At 42.4% G+C, this 19,985-nt stretch overlaps 2 protein-coding genes across 4 annotated transcripts in view; one reads left to right on the top strand and one right to left on the bottom strand.

Moving 5' to 3' along the window:
* Positions 1–4,721, bottom strand: part of akt1 (v-akt murine thymoma viral oncogene homolog 1) — a 39,645-nt gene extending 34,924 nt beyond the window's left edge. Inside the window, exon 1 of one of the 2 annotated variants that reach the window (XM_049595816.1) lies at positions 4,480–4,721. The gene's annotated coding sequence lies outside the window, so the exon portion shown is untranslated. The remainder of the gene's footprint in view (positions 1–4,479) is intronic. The other variant, XM_049595813.1, reaches the window with a different exon arrangement.
* A 7,575-nt stretch (positions 4,722–12,296) lies between these two features.
* On the top strand, positions 12,297–19,613 carry zbtb42 (zinc finger and BTB domain containing 42). Of its 2 annotated transcripts, none has more exons than XM_049596540.1 (2): positions 12,297–12,604; positions 13,854–19,613. In XM_049596540.1, the coding sequence occupies exon 2, from the start codon at positions 13,868–13,870 to the stop codon at positions 15,461–15,463; it is 1,596 nt and encodes a 531-aa protein (XP_049452497.1). In that variant the 5' UTR covers positions 12,297–12,604; positions 13,854–13,867; the 3' UTR covers positions 15,464–19,613. The 2 variants fall into 2 exon arrangements, with proteins under 2 accessions (XP_049452497.1, XP_049452496.1); XM_049596539.1 differs by lacking the exon at positions 12,297–12,604 and adding an exon at positions 13,263–13,516.
* The last annotated feature ends 372 nt before the right edge of the window (positions 19,614–19,985 follow it).

Below are 19,985 nucleotides of genomic sequence, written 5' to 3'. Positions count from 1 at the left end.
ACTGTAGGTTGTGAATTTCCGAAGGGGGGTGGCAGGGATTATTATCCCACTTGCAGATTTGCATTTTGGCTAAAACTTGGACTGGACTGGATGACGGACTTAAAGGGCCTCGAACTGAAATGGTTTTCCAATCACTCCTCAGGTGCTCCATTGCCTACCAAAGTGAAGTTTAACATAAACGTTAATGTGCCTGATAACCAGTTCTTTGAAAAAATATTAGACATTGGTCACTGAATTTACTAGATCATACATTTCTGGTCATTTTGAATCGTTACAGAAAAGAACTAGAAAACTTATAGGACTATAGCGAGTAGTTCAAAGCTTCATTCATGAGGCTGACATACAAATTCCAAATCAACATTCAAATTCATCACAGTTTTTTTGCATTTCTATTAAAATATTTTTAAACATGGTATTATTGCACAGTTGCAGTTTAAGATTAGGCTACGTGAATATTATAAGTATTATACTATTTGTAGAATTAGGTTGTTTCCGACTTGTTTTATCCAGAGATTTCCAAAAGCTCTAGAGCATTTTAAAGTCCAAGAGTCAAAATTTATTGGAAAAAAATAGGTGTAATCATTTCCAAAATTCACAACATGTTTTTATCTAATGCAATATTCTGCTTCAATTCATTTTTGTTGCTGTTAAACCTTTCAAAAATAGCATTTTAAGTGCAGTTTGTGAGGCTCATACCTGTATAAACAGGTAGATGAAGACCATGCGATATGATCAAAAGCTCCAGAACAGCTACTGACTATGAAATAAGAGGGTCACGAAAACTGTAAAACAATTGTGTCGACTGTACATCACCAAACTGGAATATTCAGTGGCTACCGGGAAAAAAAGGACTTTCCCAACCACGCAATTCCATGACAATGAGGCAGACTCCATCCAATAATAAAAATCATGTGATATGATCCAAAAGCTCCAAAGCAGCCGCTACATGGGGCTCGAGCTGAGGTTGTTCTGTTAACAAAATAAACATGTTGTGAGGTGAAAGTGCACCGTATGTGTGAGCGCTGCTGTTTTTATTCGCACCTGATCTGTGGTGGAAGCATTGCGGAAATGTAACCAAGTACTGGCAAGAAAAACTGCCAGACGAATGTTTACGACAACATGGGCTCCTATTCAAACAATTAAAAGGCAAGAAAAAAATATAGTGTCATATTTCCGTACTAAAATATGTGAAAGGGATTCAAGAAAGTGCAGCTTAAAAAATAAATACAGATAAAAGATCAAACTACAACAATAATCGGAGCTGTTCAAACTCAAGTCAGCATGTATGATAGGATAAGCACTGACAGTCAGATAAACCAAACAGGGCTGAATTTCATCACAGACTAATCGGTTATCCATCAAAGACACAAACTTAAATCCTGCAGGCTATCATAACCAAAACACTTGACCTTTTGATTCATTCAGTGCTTCTTTATGATATAAAGACAGCTTTGAATGCAGGGCAGAGGCAAAAGAATGATCAATTGCCATGCTTGTTCACACAAATGTCACATACTGCACCAGGCAATCTCTGACCATCAACAGAAATCAATTTGCCTGCTGCTGCTCCCTCAGAGTAAGGCCATCAAAAGAGAGCTCTGTTTGAGTGGCCTCATCCAGCTTACTGGTGGGGACAACAACAGGAAGTGGATGTGACTATTGACAGACTTCGAGTCATATCAGTACAGCCCCAGGCTCGAGTACGTCTGTCAGTGAATGTGCGATCAACACTCCTTTGACTGCCATTCTGCTTGCCTCCATCAATGAGCAAAAGCCAGTTTGTGAGAGCGCCGTTTATTTTTGCTCAGTGTTTTTGTTTATTGCACTAGGTTGTGGTGCTTGTGTCACACAGTCGATGCTGGGAGGATCTTGGAGAGGGATTTGAAAAAGCACACTGAGTGCTATTCAAACTAGGGATCACACAAACCGTTGGATCTCTCCGGCATCTTGGTGTGTACTCTGTGACACAGGCACGCACACATTATATACACATTGGGATACATCACACAAACAAACTTGAGCGCACACACCACAGCCAAAAAAGCAACACATGCACAAGACCGGCTCTGGAGCCACAACAGAGCGCTGCTGTTTTAATGGGAGCGACCTGTTGCTACTGCGGCCTGTGTGGAAAAGCTGGGCTGCTGCCAGCGCTGCAGCCAGCAGCCACTGAATGAACCCAGTACCCTGACAGCGGGTCACATGGTCCTCAGGCCTCTGGGCCACCGCCTGCCTGCCTGCCTGCCTGCCCTGCTGTCAGTGCAGCTTTCAATCATTCATCTTTCTGGCTCCGGCACCAGGGGCCATCCCATTCATTGCAAATCACCCTCATGCTGCAAAGATGCCACACACTGAGCCTGTCACTGGGCCATGGAGGATAGTCCCATGTGTTTATGGCAGGAAGCAGAAAATCAGGCCAACATCACCACACCACTTCCTTCATCACAGATCGATAGATACAAGTCTGTTTTTGCTCTATTTTCTGCTGCCGCATGAGTAAACAAAAGAGTCACCCGCTGGTTTAAGTTTACAGACACAGAGCGTTACACTCAAATACTCAAAACGAAACAATGAAATGAGCAAGTCAAATACGCTCACCTGTTGCTGAAAAACAATCCCTGAGGCGACACTTGGTTTGTGTTCAAATGGCACAGTAGAACAAGTACTAGTGTGATCTACTGTGCCAAGTTCCTCTTTCAAGTTCCTGAAAACACATCACTAATGATAAGAATATTGTGGGTAGGTGTAGCCGAATACCAAACCACATCTACTCTAACCTTGGAAGCCAAGTACACTAACTTCTTTAATCCTGTGATGACACGAACAGCAACCCCTTTGTGACTCATGTTGAAAATGTATTCATTTTCATACTGTTCAGACAGGCTGTGAACTAATATAGATAGATCGCAAGGCTGGACTTATTCAAATACAGAATCTAGATAATACACAGAGTAACACCTAAAAGTCGTGGTGCCTTTGGTTCGCTGCACATCAAACCACCGGGCTGTAAAATGTGAGCAACTAGTAAACAAGTTGACTTGAGTAACAAGTATGTTAAGCTGCAGGGTGTCAGTTTCATGACGCAGACAAGAGTACCATCATGTGATGCTGACAGTGGGCGACCATCATTAGACGCGTATCCTTCTCAGTGATGATAATACATGTAAACTCCTGTGGCGCAGGCAGGGGGGACGGGCACAATAAGTCTGCCTGTGTACAGGGGAAAATTTCAAACAACATTCCTCAGATTCTGCATGCAACTGGTGGCACATTTGCGTCAACGGGGCTGCGAGGGGATTGGGTGGGAGGTGACTGGTATTTTCTAAATAGAACAGGGACAAGTAGTCACTGGCTGCATCATTACACCAGCCTGTTGCGTCTTCCCCGATCACATGCCAAGTCCCCCTGCGTATACACACTGGACAAACGTAGTCCTATGTCTCATGACTGGTAAAAACTGTTTTGACACTAAAGGCGGTACTGGTACCACCATGCCTGGAGACAATGTTCCAGACTGGACATGTGTGTGTAACCTCTGGGAAGGAAAGACAGTAGCATCAGTAAAGTGAGGTTTGTCTCAAGTTTTGCATCTTGCATGTCCAATAAACTGTGTGGCTGACAAAATCAGTCAGCTTCACGTAAACCATCTTGACAAAAATCCTGTAATCAACAATGATTTAGCGAAAGAAATGCAAAACTGTCATCATTGTAGGTGGGGTGATAACAGTGAGAACACTCAAACCTATCACATAAACAGCTACCCACATGCATTTTGCAATTGTGCTGATTACAAGGGGAAAGAAAATAAGAATATAACTCTATTATACCTTTCCTTTATGGCTCTCCAAGTGTGCAAACTGGGGACGTAAAGCTCCTTGGAGAGCCACTACAAGGTGGCATCCAGTCACAACAAAGATGTACTACTCTGTATCACTGAACGTGAATGCAGCAGTGTTACAACAGCACAGCAACAAGCTAGCAGAGCTAACGACTAACTGTACAATTTGTTGCCCCGGCCATAAATTCCTCCCTCAAACAAGTAAACAAACGCAGTGGTAGTTCATAACAATGAATGAGCTGCTCTCTTGTTGAGCTCATTTGTTTTCATTTGCCTCCCGGGCCGTAAAGTACAAGCGAAAACAACTTTCTCTCAGAGGTGAACCGTTTAAAGTAACATGACTGCAGATATTTTGGCCTGAGGGCTGTGTCTCAAAAGTGGTCATTGTCAAGAGGAGGAAAAAAATGAATGGTTAACTGAAGAGAGAGACTCGCTGTTGTTTGTAGAAAAATAACAACGCGGTGTTTACTACAGGACGTGAATAAGCGTTTGGCTATGCGGCTAAATAACTTGTGCGGCGACGTGAAGTCAGGAAAGTACCTCATTTCAGGTTTGCATTTAGCGATAGAAAGGATATGGGGCCTAGCAGGGCAGCTTGGGTGAGAATAACCGCATCCCATGTAAGTACAATGGGGACCTACCCTGTCTAGCTGTCGACCTCTTGTAGTTAACCATGCGAAGGAAACGCGGACATTTACCTGGGCAGGAATTCAACAATGTGTCCGTCTCATTCTAGTGAGCTGTTTCGGCGGTATATTAAGTTGATAAGTCCTTCAACAATCTGGACAAAAGTGCTCTCATTTACTCCGTTTCTTTGCCTTTCTTCCACTACACCTCCCAAACGCGCTGTCTGCAATGCCTCTGTGGCAGCCTGCTCTCCCGGGTCCTAGCGCCGCCCGCTTTATGAGTCCCACTCATCGTGAGGAGTGGTAGGCTGTCAGCCGTCCCATTGAAAAAACCCTGCAGCCTGCACTGTTTCTATAGGGGCTTATTAGGGGCTGCACGGCCTCGATGAACTCGGAGATGTTTTATCTGGGCCGGGAGTTTCCAAAATAGGGTCCTGGGACCTACAGAGGCCCCTGCAAGCTTTCTAGGGGACCTTCAGTGTAGTGAAGGATATGTGTGCATCACTTCCTGAAACAAAGGCATGAGATAATAAAGTCGACAGATTTTTTTCTGTTGTGTTATGGCTGTTCATTAGAGATTAAAGTGTCTGTACTTTGCCACCTGCTGTACAGTGGGCTGCATCAACTTTAGACTACTTTCTTGATTAGAATATTGTTTATTTGTCAAAAAGAAAATTAAAGTGCTACCTTGTCAGTGCATCAACTCATAAAACTTTATCATATAAAACCGGAAGCAGCATTAAAAAGAAGATAGCTAAAAAAAAAAAAAAATGCAAACACACAACCACGCATTATCTCCTCGGTCATTTGCTTATTATTCTTTAGTCAGTGAAATGTTGACTGTAAAAATGTAAAATGACCATTTTCAGGGCCCAAATTGCCATAAGCTAGATTTATATTATAATTTATGATTTAAAAAAAAACCAAATAATCACTTCACTGTCATAGAAGACCGAGAAAAACAGCAAATATTCACATTTCAGGAGCTGGAATCAGTAAATTTTGAACATTTTGGCTTAAAGTAATTATTAAAATTAATTTCCAATCAACAGACTAATCAATTATGACTAATAATTTCTGCTCAGAACTGTAGACAGTTGTTTACTACCCCTTAAAATCATAACAAAAACATAGTAAAAGCTATTTTATTGTGTAAAATATAATTTAATCATGTAAAAGTTGCAAAAAAAGTTATATAAATATTCCAAACAACAAGAAAATTGCCTCAAATTGTACTAAAACATACACAGTGCACAAATAAAATACTCTAGGCTAGATTACATAAACAAACTAATAAAGATTCCCACCATAAATAGTATAGAAAGGTGAAATATACATGTATATAGTATGTATAATATAAATGGACTTTTACACTGAGCGAGCTGGCCAGTCGTTGGTTTTTTTATCTTTAAGTGACTCTTTGCCCCATCCTTGAAGAGCACCTGCTTTGTTTTACAACTAAGTACACAGAGCCTTAACCCAGTGCAGCACTCCCTATTTTTCCAATGTGTATATAGTATATGAGTGAAAGAAAAGTGGGCAGATACAGTTTCTATAGTTTGGGGAATGCCGCTGTGCAGACTGCATTATGTTCTTTTTGTTCTTTCTGCCTTCAAAGCTATAGAAATTAAAACTTAAAACTCAAAGTAAGGATGATATAATGAAAATAACAAAGTATAAAGTGAAATATTCCTGATAAATACTAAGCTAAAAAGGTGACCTAAACTGAAATGCAAAGAAACAGGCTGTTCAAACGGCCTGGGGAGAAGGTTTTTGTCTTGCAGTTTGAAAACACATACACCGTTGTTCCCACTGGACCTGACTTTGGTGCTTAAAAGCATGTCAGACATTTAGCGCTGTACACTCTTGTCAAGTTATTTTAGAATTAAGTTGAATAACTTACTAGTAACCACTGTAAGCAGCAGACATGTGTGTGATGCTACTGTCCTCCTGTTGCTCATCAGCACTCAGGCAACAGCCTTCTGGTCGTTGATTTATGCCTTACTTTTGGGGACACCTGATTTGATACAATTACAGTCATCATTCTAAAAACACATTCTTTCACTTTGAGTTGCCGTGAGGTGGAAAAGGCCATTGACATTTCCGAAAAGAGGCACATCAGCCATGTGGTAAAGATCAGATTCAAACATAACCTTTAGAATTCTGACTTCTGCGGCCAGGGGTAAATCCTACTGAATGCATTTTAAAGTCATTATTTCTTTTCTGGCACCTCAGCACATCAGTTCTATCCTGGTGGAGATATGAACAAGTTTTTGTCTGGAGCTTTCAGCCACATCAGATCTTCATCAGTGGATGGAGTGATGTAATAACTGAGCTAATGTATAGACAGATCCATCAACATCATGAATTAGCAAACTTGATCCACTGTGTGAAAGCTCCAAAAAAGCTAGTAGGGGACCTTGAATTGACATTGTTTTGTTAAATTATTTTTTCAAGGGTCAAGACTGTGCTCTTGTGCTTAATACTTTAAAATGCCATCAGTTGTTTCAACAGGAGATGCACCAATTTAGACTACCTATAAGTATTATAATATATTCCCATGTTGTTTATCACACTACACTATTCCCCAAAGAAATCTAATATCATTGAATAAATATTCTTCTGTTGGCCTTTATTCAAATCAGAGTATCGAATCTCATATTTACTTGGCATGGGTGTGCTTGATTTGCAATACGAGCTGTCCAGGGGATTATGGGATGGATTCAAATGTAGCCTATTTGTCAGATAAACATTCGTTCTGGTAACTCTTCTGCAGCATAACAAAAATAGGTTTCAAGATTAGTCATGTTGTTTACGCCAAATTCCTACCCTACCTGTTGTGTAACAAGAACAAGAAACATTTTTTCCCTTTTTTTTTGATGGCAGAAATAAAAATTAGTCATCCTCGGTGTTGGTTGTGTTGAGGTTTCAGGGTGACGAAGAGTGTTTGAGAACAATGAAATATGTAACTATCATGCTTTTTCCCAGTGATTTACAGATTATTATTTATTCTATTATTTCAAATGGCCTTTAATAATTGCGCATATAGCTGCTATAAATCAGACAAACAAATCTGCCCGGGGGATCATGCCCCTGAACCCCACAGGTTAGAGCTGAGCCCCGAATGTTTGCTCTGCACCTTTACATGGCATGGTCCTGATGAAGCTACAAAAATAAAACTTTTGCATCAAAATTGATTGGTGATGTTATCCTATATTATTATTTTTTATCTCAACAGTCATTTACAGCCACGAAAAAAGACTTCCTGCTGGAGAGGTAGGAGTTAAACCAGTTCGGGGCAGGTACAGACAGGCCAGTTCAGTCAGACTGAAAAAGAAGTCAGGGATCCTCTATATCAAATGAAGTCCTCATGACTTGGTCTATTATATCTTTAAATTCACATTAAGTGTTCAGAAAACCTTATTATTGTCATATTCCAATAACCTTGCTCTGTATACAGTAGGATATTTTGAAGCCACTTTAAGTGTCTTTTTATCTGTGAAAACATCTTCTTTATCGGCTTTAGCACAAGTGCAGTAAACCACAAATGTCTGTGATTTAAGAAATGCAAGACAATGCTTTTGAAAGGTTGCGCAATGACTGATAAATACTGCCACAAGAACAGGATAGCAGGGACAGCTGCCAGCGTTCCCTCTGCAATGAAAAACTTATTGGCCTCTGCCCTCTGTCTCTCAGCCTCCTCTGTTGTCATTTCCCCTCTTTGTCACTTACACTGTAATGTGCTCCTCGCTGCTACTATGTGTCAGCCTTGCCAAGCTGTTCCTGTCATACAAACCGAGCTGAGTGAGGGTATCCCATATTTTCTGCTGCTGTTGTTGAGTGGTGCCCTCCTCCTCCTCCTCCTCTCCCTCCTCCTCCTCGGCTGTCTCTGGTCCAGTGATGGGAATGCCTACCCTGTTGTTTTGCAGGTTCAAAGCAAAAGTAGCGAGATCAAAGAGTCAAAGTGAGTTAATAACGTCTCTCCTGTCAGAGACTCATCTGATCTCTTTTCTTGTCTGCCTTGCAGGATCTGTTCAGAGCATAACAAACAGAACAGAACTTAATGGGCTGTTGAAGAAGAATAGATAACACGCGGCAGCAACAATTAGACACAGAGGGGCAGGAGGGCCATAATGGGGAGGAGGTGATGGGGGGGTCTGACCAGTACGGCATCTCCCGGCAACTGCAGTGCAATGTTGCTACAACTGTCCCATTATTTTCTGGGATGTATTACCCACCTGTTATGCAGCTTTGCCTACAGCACCAAAGATTCAAAGATTTAATGTGCAAAGAGTTTGTTGCATTGTGTAATGGATTTCACAGCTTGCTTTACTTAAAGTTTGCCATACATAAAAGAAATAAAGTCAACTCAGGATAAGTCAGTTTTATTTATATGGCTCCAAATTGTTACAGTCTGCAGAACATATGCCATCTTCTACCCTTTTAGACCCTCAGTTCAGCATACGTAAATTAAGTGTGCAACAGTAGTATGAATACAGTACAGTACAATACAGTATATTTGTGTGACAGTGTGTGAAATACAAAAACACACCACAAACCAAAAGCAAATACAAAAATATTCTTAATTCTGGCTGATATTTAATACTCTATTGTTTCAAAAACTTGGCCCAGTGTGTGACCGTGACCCGAGGAATTCACTGGTTGTTCTGGTTGTTAAGGGTTTGTGAATGTTAATCTTTGTTACTGTAATTTGAAGCATTCTCTTGCACAAGAATTTCCTTCAGGGTAAATAAAGTTCCACTGAATTGAATTAATTAAACTGGTAAAACAGCTGTTGTGATAATCAGTCTATCATTCTGAAGATTAAACCCCACTGACAGTCATTATAACTTCATGCTGTGCAGCCACATCGTTCAAACTCACAAAATGTATTTCAGATTCTTGCAAAGATCCTAACCTTTCATGGGTATCAACAATATTAGGCTACATTTAGTGGCGATGTGTATTAAACGAAAGATGCTTCCATTTGTTTCAGCTGGAGAGAAACACAAAAACAAGCAAAGCAGTAAGACAGTTTTGAATATTGTGACTTTTCCAACATAAAAGCTACTTAGGCGGAAACAAAAATGGGCGAGCTGTATGTAAAGGGGTCTTAAGGATGCATTACAAGCATCCTCAGACTGACATCTACAACATGACTCAAGCCCACCCCTATAGTGAGACTTTGGTCCAGTGGGGAGAGTGATGTGGTTTTGTGGCTGGATGGCTGGCTGGTTGGCCGGTCAGGCTACACTGGAATGCGGGGTCTTTTGTTTGTCTGAGAGAGGAGTGGGTCAGGGGGAGAATGCCATTGATGATTGCAGAGAGGAAGAATGAACCTCCAGGAAGTGTTCTCTCTCTCTCTGCTCCCCCACTCTCCCACTCTCATTCTCTCTCCCTCTCCGTCTCTCTGTCTCTATCTTTTTCTGTGTGTGAGAACCTTCACCATGCCGAGCCTCTCTCTCTGAGGCCACGGTCCCCAGGCACAACCACTGCTTTGTCTTGCCCCTGTGAACACACACCCCTCCTCTACTGGGAGCCTACGTTTGCCAGGGAAACCCAGGGCCACTGCTCCTATTCTTATCCACATCGCTGCTCCTGCATGGATGGTGTGTGTATGTGTGTGTGTGTGTGTGTGTGTGTGTGAGTGCTGAATGGTAAATTGTTTCTCATCTGATGCTTCAGTATAAACATTTAGCTTACTGGTTTTGTCAGAAGTAAGATCACTATTTCGTTTCTTGTGCGAAGCTTTTAGACCAAATACAGAGAGTTTTTATTTAGAGAGCATGACACTGTTTCGCTTATGATCATCTGGACATGACCAGAGTGCAGATATCCACCCTCTGTAGCTGTAACAGCCAGACTAAAAATGGAATAAAGCAGTAAGTGGATAAGAATCTAGCCGGTGGGCCCCTTCCGACCAGTGGCTGCCGCCTCCCGTCACATTGCTCATTCCCCTCTGTGTCAGAAGGCTGTGAGGAGCTGCAAATGGCCCTTTCAAAACACACGGCAGCTGGAACACAGGGCAAAGGTGACCGAAGCAGTTGGGGGAGCACAGGGAGGGACAGGAGGGGGGGTGGGGGGTGGGGGTGGGTGGGGGGGGGGCACGAGATGAGCAGCTGCAACCTCGAGCCCTTGTTTCTCCGCTGTGCCACCATCTCTAGCTTTAACAATTACAGAACAGACCCTGGAGACTGTGTTTTTTGATAGTCTTAACAATTTTCTTTTCATATGTAGCCCACAAAAATCTGCATCATTCCTATCAACACACAATTTAGGCTAAATAAGTCTCAACCCGGACCTGGTGTGGTCTGAGAAAACAAAAGGCACTGGGTGGTGTGGTGCCAGGGAATTCCACAACCCAAAGCAGGATTAGAGAGAACAGCACTTAAAAGTCCCCAATAGGCCAGTGACCCTCCAAACTAACAAAGCATGACTTATAATTCTTTGTATCAGTTTAGATACTTTCACAGATACTTAAGTTTTGTGACGGAAGTGTTCCTTTCGCCCACAGCATACATAAAACAACAGGCAACATACTAGGAAGCTTGTAAATCAAATTTACATTCTGGATTTGAACTTTCTAAATGGTATTATTTTCAAACAGGTCTGGATAGAAACATGGATGAATTACTGAAAGAGCCTACCGGTCACAGGCTCAGGGGCCTAAGGTGCCAGTCCCCCATCACCTTCACCTGTAAAAAGTTGCTCAAATTAGCATGTACTGACCAAGAAGAGACTAAAAATGATGACAGAGATGCAAAAGAACTGCAAATAGATCAAAAAAAACAAAAACAAAAAGAGACACAAAATAACTATAGATAGACAAAAACGACAAAAAGAGACACAATGTTACCTCAAAGAGATAAAAAAAGTCCACAAAAAGATGCAAAAGAACTGCAAAGAGACACAAAACAATCAAAAGAGACACTAAATCACCCTAAAGACATACAAAATGACCATGAAAAGATGCAAAAAAAACCTGCAAATAGACACAAAACAACCAAAAGAGACACAAAATGACTACAAATAGACAAAACGACAAAAAGAGACACAAAGTTTCCTCAAAAAGATGAAAAATGTCAAAGAGATGCAAAGGAACTGCGAAGAGACACACCATAACCACACAAATGAGTAAAACAACCGCAAAGAAACACAAATTGACTACAAAGAGACACAAAACAACCAAAAGAGACACTTAATCACCTCAAAGACGATGCAAAGGACTTGGAAAGAGACACAAAATAACTACAAAAATGGGCTAAACAACCACAAATAGACAAAATAAAGAGACACAAAATGATAAAAAGAGACACTGAATCACATCAAAGAAATACAAAATGATCACAAAGAGAGGCAAAGGAACTGCAAAAGACACAAAATAACTACATAAATGTGAAAAAAACACTCCAAAGACACACAAAACAACCACAAAGAGACACAAAATCACCTCAGACCCAAACAAAATGACCACAAACAGACAAAAATACACAAAAAGATGCACAACAATGACCAAGAGATTTAAAACAACAAAAAAGAGGCAACTTCATCACAAAGTCTGTGTGTCTCTTGCCCCTTGATAGGAGAGGTGGTGGGGTCTTTTGCCTTGCCCAGGGGCCCAACGTCTTATAATCCGCCCATGGATAGAGAAGGAAAGAGCAAACAGGGTTCAACACATTTTAACATCCAGCTTTAATGATGGGACTGTGAGGCTATATCTTACAAATAATAGATTTTCTTAAAAGTCTAAAACTCCACGTGTTGTCACTCATCAGTTGCTCTATTTGTCCATTCCTCCACGTTGCCATCCTTCCGGTTTTTCCACACTGAAAGCTCCCACCCCGCTCGTGGGACAGGTGTTTTAATAAGACAGCCAATTGATGTTCCCAGTGTACTCTGCTACTTGCTGCCGCTGTGTGAATTCACGGAGTAGTACAGAACTTATTGTGGGCCGCGCGATATCGCGAGACTTGTGCCATTATCAACCTGCTTGACACACAGCAGCGCTGAGTGCAGCCTGCCTTGCCAGGGTCGGACTGAAGCTCAAGAAACGACAAGGAGAAGCGAACATCTGGCCGCACATCATGAAAGGACGTCGGGGCTTATAGGAGACAAGACGACGACGCGGGCGGAGATAAATGTAAGTGCAGTGTTTTGTGCTTTGGAAACGGAGGAAGCGAAAGTTAAAGAGTGTCCCCCTCGCCGCTTCGTTCAGCGCAGTTGCTGTGAGTTCCTCTGCTGTTTAAAAGGCTCCTAGCAATGCGTTTCCCAACACGGACATGGAGCTCGGTTTACTGCGCCCTTGGCTCTCCCGTATCCTCCTTACACTTTTCTTTCTCTTATTAAAAAACAACGACCGCGCGCTGAATGATACTTATGTATATTCTTTTTGGCAGCATCAAACTTTAATATCCAATTCACTTGAGTTTTTCCCTCACCATCTACCTTTTCCGTTTTGAATTAACCCCTTTAAACAAATATATCACAGTTGTGCGCGTGTCTGATGCGTGCGTAAAAGGCCACAAAGCGTTTTATCTCCTCCTTCTTTGGTGATGAATTAAAAAGATTAAAAAAAAAAAAGTTAGAAATTCAGTGTAATCTCGTGACATTCGTAAATTTACTCCTTATTTTATTTTACAAGTTGTGTGTGTGTGTAGTTTGGACTGCGTAGCCCAGAGTTAACATATGGCATAAAGGGGAGCACAGCTGGAGGTAGCGTTTCCATTGCGGTGATGTCAGAGCAGCTGACTCCACAGCTTGCAGTGTAATTAGCAAACAGAGCACCAGTTTACTCACTCTGCACTGGTCTTATTTTTTTCACGTTAGCCTCCTTCTTCCCACCCCCTCCGATGTACGACTGCTATCATACCCGGTCCCGCTTGCTTGTTCTGTAAACACCGCTGTTTTCGTGTGCGATCGGAAACGCGCCGGTGCGTCACTTCTTTTCGCCAATTTTTGTGTGGAAGCTCAAGAAGTAGGCTGACTATACTGTAACACACCGGAATACTTCGGAGAATTTGGAGACTGGATCCGTTTACAGCGGGATACATGGGTGGGTGAGCGCAGCGTAGCGTATCCTGCACCACTGGAAAGAATGTAGGATTTATGTTCTCAAGTTGGATAAAGTTATTGATGCACCCCTTTAGGTGGATTTAATCTGCCTGATTAAAGTTTTGTATTTGTGGCATGATTTTACATAAACTTGTATTTGAGTTGGTTTTGCATGTTGCTCATACTTTTAAAAATCATTTGGCTCAAGTTATCCCTCACATTTTCTCTGCTTTGGGTTACTTGGTGTGTGCCTCTGATACGCGACGGCAACACCGCTGTGCCCTCTAAATGGCTTCATTTCGTTTATCCAGTATCCTGTTTTTCCTGTTTTTCATCAGGTTATGAAGGAAGAATGGAGTTCCCAGACCATAGCCGCCAGTTGCTGCAGTGTCTGAGTCAGCAGCGTCACCAAGGTTTCCTCTGTGACTGCACTGTTCTTGTCGGGGAGGCTCGATTCAAAGCGCACAGAGCCGTGCTGGCCTCCTGCAGCATGTACTTCCATCTCTTCTACAGGGACCAGCTGGACAAAAGGGACGTTGTGCATCTCAACAGTGACATTGTGACAGCCCCGGCTTTCAGTCTGCTCCTTGAATTTATGTATGAGGGGAAGTTGGAATTCAGCTCTCTCCCGGTAGAGGATGTCCTGGCAGCAGCCAGTTACCTCCACATGTATGATATAGTGAAAGTGTGTAAAGGCAAGCTTAAAGATAAGGAACTCTCCTCTCTGGATGAAAAGATGAGTGAGGGTTTGGGACTCAGCTGTCTGGACAGGGAAAATTCCTCAGATGGCGAGCTGCACAGTAAGCAGCTCATCCGGCGACAGCCCCAGACACAGTCTCAGGGGCTTCACAGGGCCCCCCCAGCGGAAGAGTTTGACATGGACAACAGCGAAGTCAGGCTGGCTGTCACAGATTGTGATAGGTCTGCACGGAGCAGGCAGAAGGCAAACGGTCACTCTGGCAGGTCCCCGGACCTTGTAGGTGTCAATTATTTGTCAGCAGAGGCCGAGCCCTGCGTCCAAACAGCTGGAAAAACAAAAGCTGATGTCAGTAGTTCCACCGTATCGCTGTCCCAGAGGTCCCGGGCTTCAGATGACATGGACTGTGCACTGGATTTGTCTTTCAAGCCTCTGTCTAGCAGAGATCCCTTACACCCCTCCTACGTCTCGGGACAGCTGGCCCTCGACAGCCAGCAGCAGGGCACTGAGCCACTTGTTAAAGACGAACACGACTTGCTGTCAGAGCAGGAGGACAGTGAGCCGATGAGCCCTGAGAGCCAGCGCTTTGGGAATAGTGCCAGGAGCTCAGTGGTGACAGGGTTCGCTGCCCTCTTCCCAGGCAACAACGGCTCCACAGCCGCCCTGCTCTCCCAGGAGGAGGACCTGATGGACGAGGAGGGGGAGGCCTGCAGAGGGAGGGAGGGCGCCCCAGGCAGGGAGGTAGAGGAGAGGAGGGGGAGGCTGCTGGGGGACAGTGAAGAGGAGGAGGAGGACGACCTGGCCTCTTCAGACATCTCCACCTCCAGCGGGGTGCTCCTGCCCCCGGGGCAACAGGTGTGCGTGTGCCCCCTCTGCAGCAAAGTTTTCCCCAGCCCCCATGTGCTGCAACTGCACCTCAGCTCACACTTCCGCGAGAAGGACGGTGCCCGCTCCAAGTTGTCCCCTGATGGCTCGGTCCCCACCTGCATGCAGTGCAACAAGACCTTCTCCTGCATGTACACCCTCAAGCGCCATGAGCGCACACACTCTGGCGAGAAGCCATACACCTGTGGCCAGTGTGGCAAGAGCTTCCAGTACTCCCATAACTTAAGTCGGCACGCTGTAGTTCACACACGTGAGAAGCCTCACGCTTGTAAGTGGTGTGAGCGGCGCTTCACCCAATCTGGGGACCTCTACCGCCACATCAGGAAGTTTCACTGTGGCCTTGTCAAGACTCTCGCCATTGGATAAAACACCTCTCACCAGTGCCATGACATAAGACAGAATGTCTCTACATACACTGAATACTACTACTGAACACTTTGCCCATTAGTACACACATGTTGGCAGTTTGTCGGAGACTTATCTTTTTTGGATTCTACCCCATGTGGCATTTCTCAAGTTAAAGATGTAGCAACGTTAAAACTGGAGCTGCTCTCTGCACCGGACTGTGTCACAGGCATACACGATGGTCAGAGGGTGGACAGGTGAAGGTGCAGCAAAGGCTGTTTAGGATAAACACGGGTGCTGTGAAACCCCAAGCTGGATCTGTGTCGACGAAGGTGAACAAATCAGATGATGCACTTGTTTGTTTCTGTCTCGTTTGTGTCAATCTGTTGAGTTTATTTGAGAAAGATATTTGCCGAAAGAAATGTTTGTACCCCGTGGGCAAATGGGTGATAGCTAATGCTAACATATGTTAATACAATCGTCAGAGTGAGACTTTTATTTGTGCACATGGGAGATCAGAACCGTCCGTGAGTAGCAATATATAATTTTTTTTAACTCCTACATTATTATTATTTATTTTTTGGGATTTTGTTTAGTCCTTAACAAGTAAACTATCATAAGGCAGCAAAACTAATGAAGTTTGACTACTGGAAGTATAATTTCTTTTTTCATGGAAGCAGAATCTTTGGTTGAAATGAAGTTGGTTACAGTTTTATGTTGTTTGTAACAAGAGGCAAGCAGACTATCATATCATCATTTCTTTTTCTGCCTTGGAGTGAGTTAGCAGCTCTCACATATCGATGAGATTGCCTTCGAACTTGCTCCTTAAAAAGAAGCTGAGGAATCAGAGGAGGGATAGAGAGTAAGCTAATGCCTGTAACACTGGTGCCTACTGAAATTCGCAACACTTCACCTAGTGTACTTACTTAAACAAGAATGAGATAAATCACAATGCCTTCTTGTAAAATTCTGTCAGTTTTCAGGCCTTTAAAAGACAAAAAAAAATCTGGATTACACTCCACATACCAGGTGGTAACAATGGTACTCTGGAATGCCAATTAACCCACGTGTGTCCTTCATTAAATAATTCACAAGAATGTAATAAAAGCACCTTTTAAAAAGGTCTTGTCAATTAAATGTTTATCGACTCCTTTGGGTTAAGAGCAAACAGTTTCCAGTAAGTTACCTGGTTATTTCCTGGTATGGCATTAAGGTGACACTGACACGGTGTGAAGGGCCAACCCTAGCAGGCAGGCAGGGAGGGAGACAGGTGGATGTTCAGTACTTTGTTGACGTCTGTGCCATTCAGCTGAATCTACTGACTTTTCTTTCTTTGAATTAACCTTTCTCACATTATCATATCCTCTTACTGTACATGTGTATTGTTACTACTGATGAAGCTGGAGCCTTTAGTGGCGCTGTCCTTGAAAGAATCTCCGGGGGCAGGAAATGAACTCATTTCTGTCTGTTCACATAGATGCTATCTGGATTCCTAGCAGGGGGCGTAGCACTAAAAGTTCGTGATATTTGTCTAATCTGTCCTGAGAAGACTTGATCAGAATTTATTTATTAGTTTGACTTGGTTCAGGGTTTACTTTTAGGTGTACTTCTTATTTCTATAAGCTTGAAAGATGCCGCGTCTTGCCTAGCGATCTTGGTACTCATTAACCGGTATTGGGGCTGTCTGTTCATTTTTCCTTTTGTGCAAATCAAGTTACTGTAATTGTATTTTAATATACCATGTTAGAAACTTCTGCGGAGTATTCAAGATTTGTCACATGGAACATAGAGAAGCACTTGTTTTTAGCATGCATATAGTTTCAACACTATTGTCTAGGCTGCTATTTCTTACTATATGTATATTTAATGTAAATATATATCCTATTTATCAAACTGTTTTTGTTTTTTCCGTGTTGCGACACATGTAAGGTGGAGAGAGTCAGGTGTCTTATTAAGGCTGCAGGTCTCTTAAAGTGTCACATCTTCCCCCCGAGGGAGTTTGGTCCCTTCTCCATATTCAAGACTTGATTGGAGTCGCTACAAATCAGAACAGTTAATACCCCTCTGACTGCTGTTCCGCCACAGGAAACAGTTGTTCACAAGCACAGCCACACTGATACGGCATTGGCTACCTATAGAAACGAGACAATACAGGCATTGTCGTCGTCCCCCCAGCCACCCACCCACCCACCACCACCCCACCCACCAAATCCCAGGTAGTTCTCAAGGGATCATTGTGTATCTCTCTCCTAGCTGTGGGGAGAAAAAGCAGCGCAAGTCTCTCTTTGCACTTTTCTGTATTGAATGGAGCCATTGGAATGTGAGAAATGTATTTAGCAAAGGGAGACCAAGGACACTGTAAACAGGTGTATTGTTTGGAGGCATCAAAGAACAGCACCCCCCCATCCCAGCATGCAGTAGATAAACGCTTCATTGTTCCTCAACGAGGAGGAGACACCACGGTGATTTGATTGCACATCTATCAAGAGAATATCAGAGTTATCAGAGTATTGTGTTCCAAGTGCTAGACGTAGAAAAATCGTCGAGACTGAAAATATGGTCTGGCAACTGTGACGATACAGGTCAAAAGTAGGTGCTGACTACTTATCCATTTCAGCAAATCACACCCTTAGGTGCTTTTCTTTCCGTTTTGTCTTTTTATGTTAATCACCAAGACTTCTTTCAGGACACAGAAATGAATTCACATGTGATTTCTCAGCATTTGCAACGGTCTGTCAGCATCTCTAATGGAGGAGCCCAAGTGGAGAACGAGTCAAAGCATTTCTCGCAGAATTACTGCAATCTGTTTTCATTCCCATCCCTGACCTGCAGTCAGCGCTGGGGCTTGAATGAACAAGGCTTGTGTGTGTAATTTTTTTTCCACGAGAAATGTGATTTGGCTCGCTGTTGACTTGCACAAACACTCCCGCCGTTCGAATGCTCTGAGAGTTTAAATCACTTCAGAAAGAACAATATATGCGTAGTGTTTATAATGTACATTTCAATCAGAACACACAGGAATGTAGGTTTTTGTCACTTTCAGTTGTGTTTTAAAGGAACATTTCTTATGTGGTGCAAATGAAATTGCTCGATTCTCTAATGTACATGTGTACAGAGGTAGAAAAACTAACGATATGTGAAGATTTTTTGTTTTCTTTTTATTGTTTGCAGTCTTTATTTATACCTCCAGGATGATCACCAAATGTGCCTTGTAGACACACGGATAGGTGTTGCATCTGGAGAAGCCCTTTTTCTATATTGTGCATTTTTGCCCTTGACTGCGGTGGTAAAGTTCACATCACAGCGACAGTAGCCCACACAACTGTTTGTCCTGTTTTTTTACCATGTCAAAACCTTAAATCAGACAAACTTAAAAAGATTCAAGTCCGTTTATTTTTGCTGCTTTGCGAGAGATTACAGTTGAGATTTATTTGACCGTTTTTATTTATGTGAATAAATCTGTTTTGGGCGTGTTAAACTGTAGACAAGCATTTTCTTTTCTTTTCTTTTTTTTGTGATTTGGCTTTTAGAAGCCAATACTACTGGGAACTAACAGTCTGTTCCTTTAGTTAATGTCACTGTTGAATGTGAAACACTGAGATTTTGATTGTTGACTTCTATGGAAACAGCGCTACTCTTGATCGAGGGCTATGTTTGCCTATAACTCATGCTGTATGATCTTTAAGTCTAAAAAAAAAAAAAAAAAAAAGACTTTACCAATACTGGAATTTTGTCCTCTGCAGGTTACAACTGTGAAATTGTGTATAATCATGAGAAATATTTATTATTGCATTTGCTTCTTGTGCAACATTTGACTGTCTCAGTTTTAATTTGGTAAGAAAAAAAAGCTTCTAAATGTCAAAACGAAAAATCTTTTTAATAGAATTTGTAGAAGTGCCATTAGAATTTAATATAATTTTTTAATAAGAAAGGTATATTTTATAGTAATCAATTGCTTCAGTGTTAGTGGTGTAGAGATTAGAGGACAATCTTTATGCAGAATTGACATTGCTTAGATATTGAGGCAATTTACTTTTGATCTATAACTGTATGTGCATTTTCTTTGTTTGCGCTTTTTGGAGTGTGCTTGTGTGCGTGTGCTGTGGAAATGTGACAATCTTGATTTAGGTCTTTCTTAAGATTATGCATAGAATTAAATGGAACAACTTTCTCTCCTTGTGTGGACTTGATTCATTTACTCATCACACCAGTCAGTGTCTCGATTTAAGACGAAATACTCGGAGCTTTGAGTAAGAAAAGTCAAAGTGAGGCTCTGATACACTTAAAACAAAAGAACATTGTGGTAGAGCCCTTGTCTGACACGCAGCAGCAACAATCAGCCAGATAGTGTGTGTGTGTGTGTGTGGGCAGCGCTGCAATGTGTACAGAGACAACAGAAAGTGATAATACTGCTGGTCTTACAGGCCCTATCCCTCTGAAACCATAAACTCAGCTCAAGGACGGAGCAATTTCAAGATGGGCTCCTATTGTTCCTGACCTGTTGCCAACACTCTACAAAAGAGATAAACCTGAGATAACACAT

The sequence above is a fragment of the Epinephelus fuscoguttatus genome, linkage group LG14 (assembly GCF_011397635.1).
Source record: "Epinephelus fuscoguttatus linkage group LG14, E.fuscoguttatus.final_Chr_v1".
NCBI lineage: Eukaryota > Metazoa > Chordata > Actinopteri > Perciformes > Serranidae > Epinephelus > Epinephelus fuscoguttatus.
The sequence above is the reverse complement of the archived record's forward strand: the minus strand, read 5'-3'. Positions and strand labels throughout refer to the sequence as shown.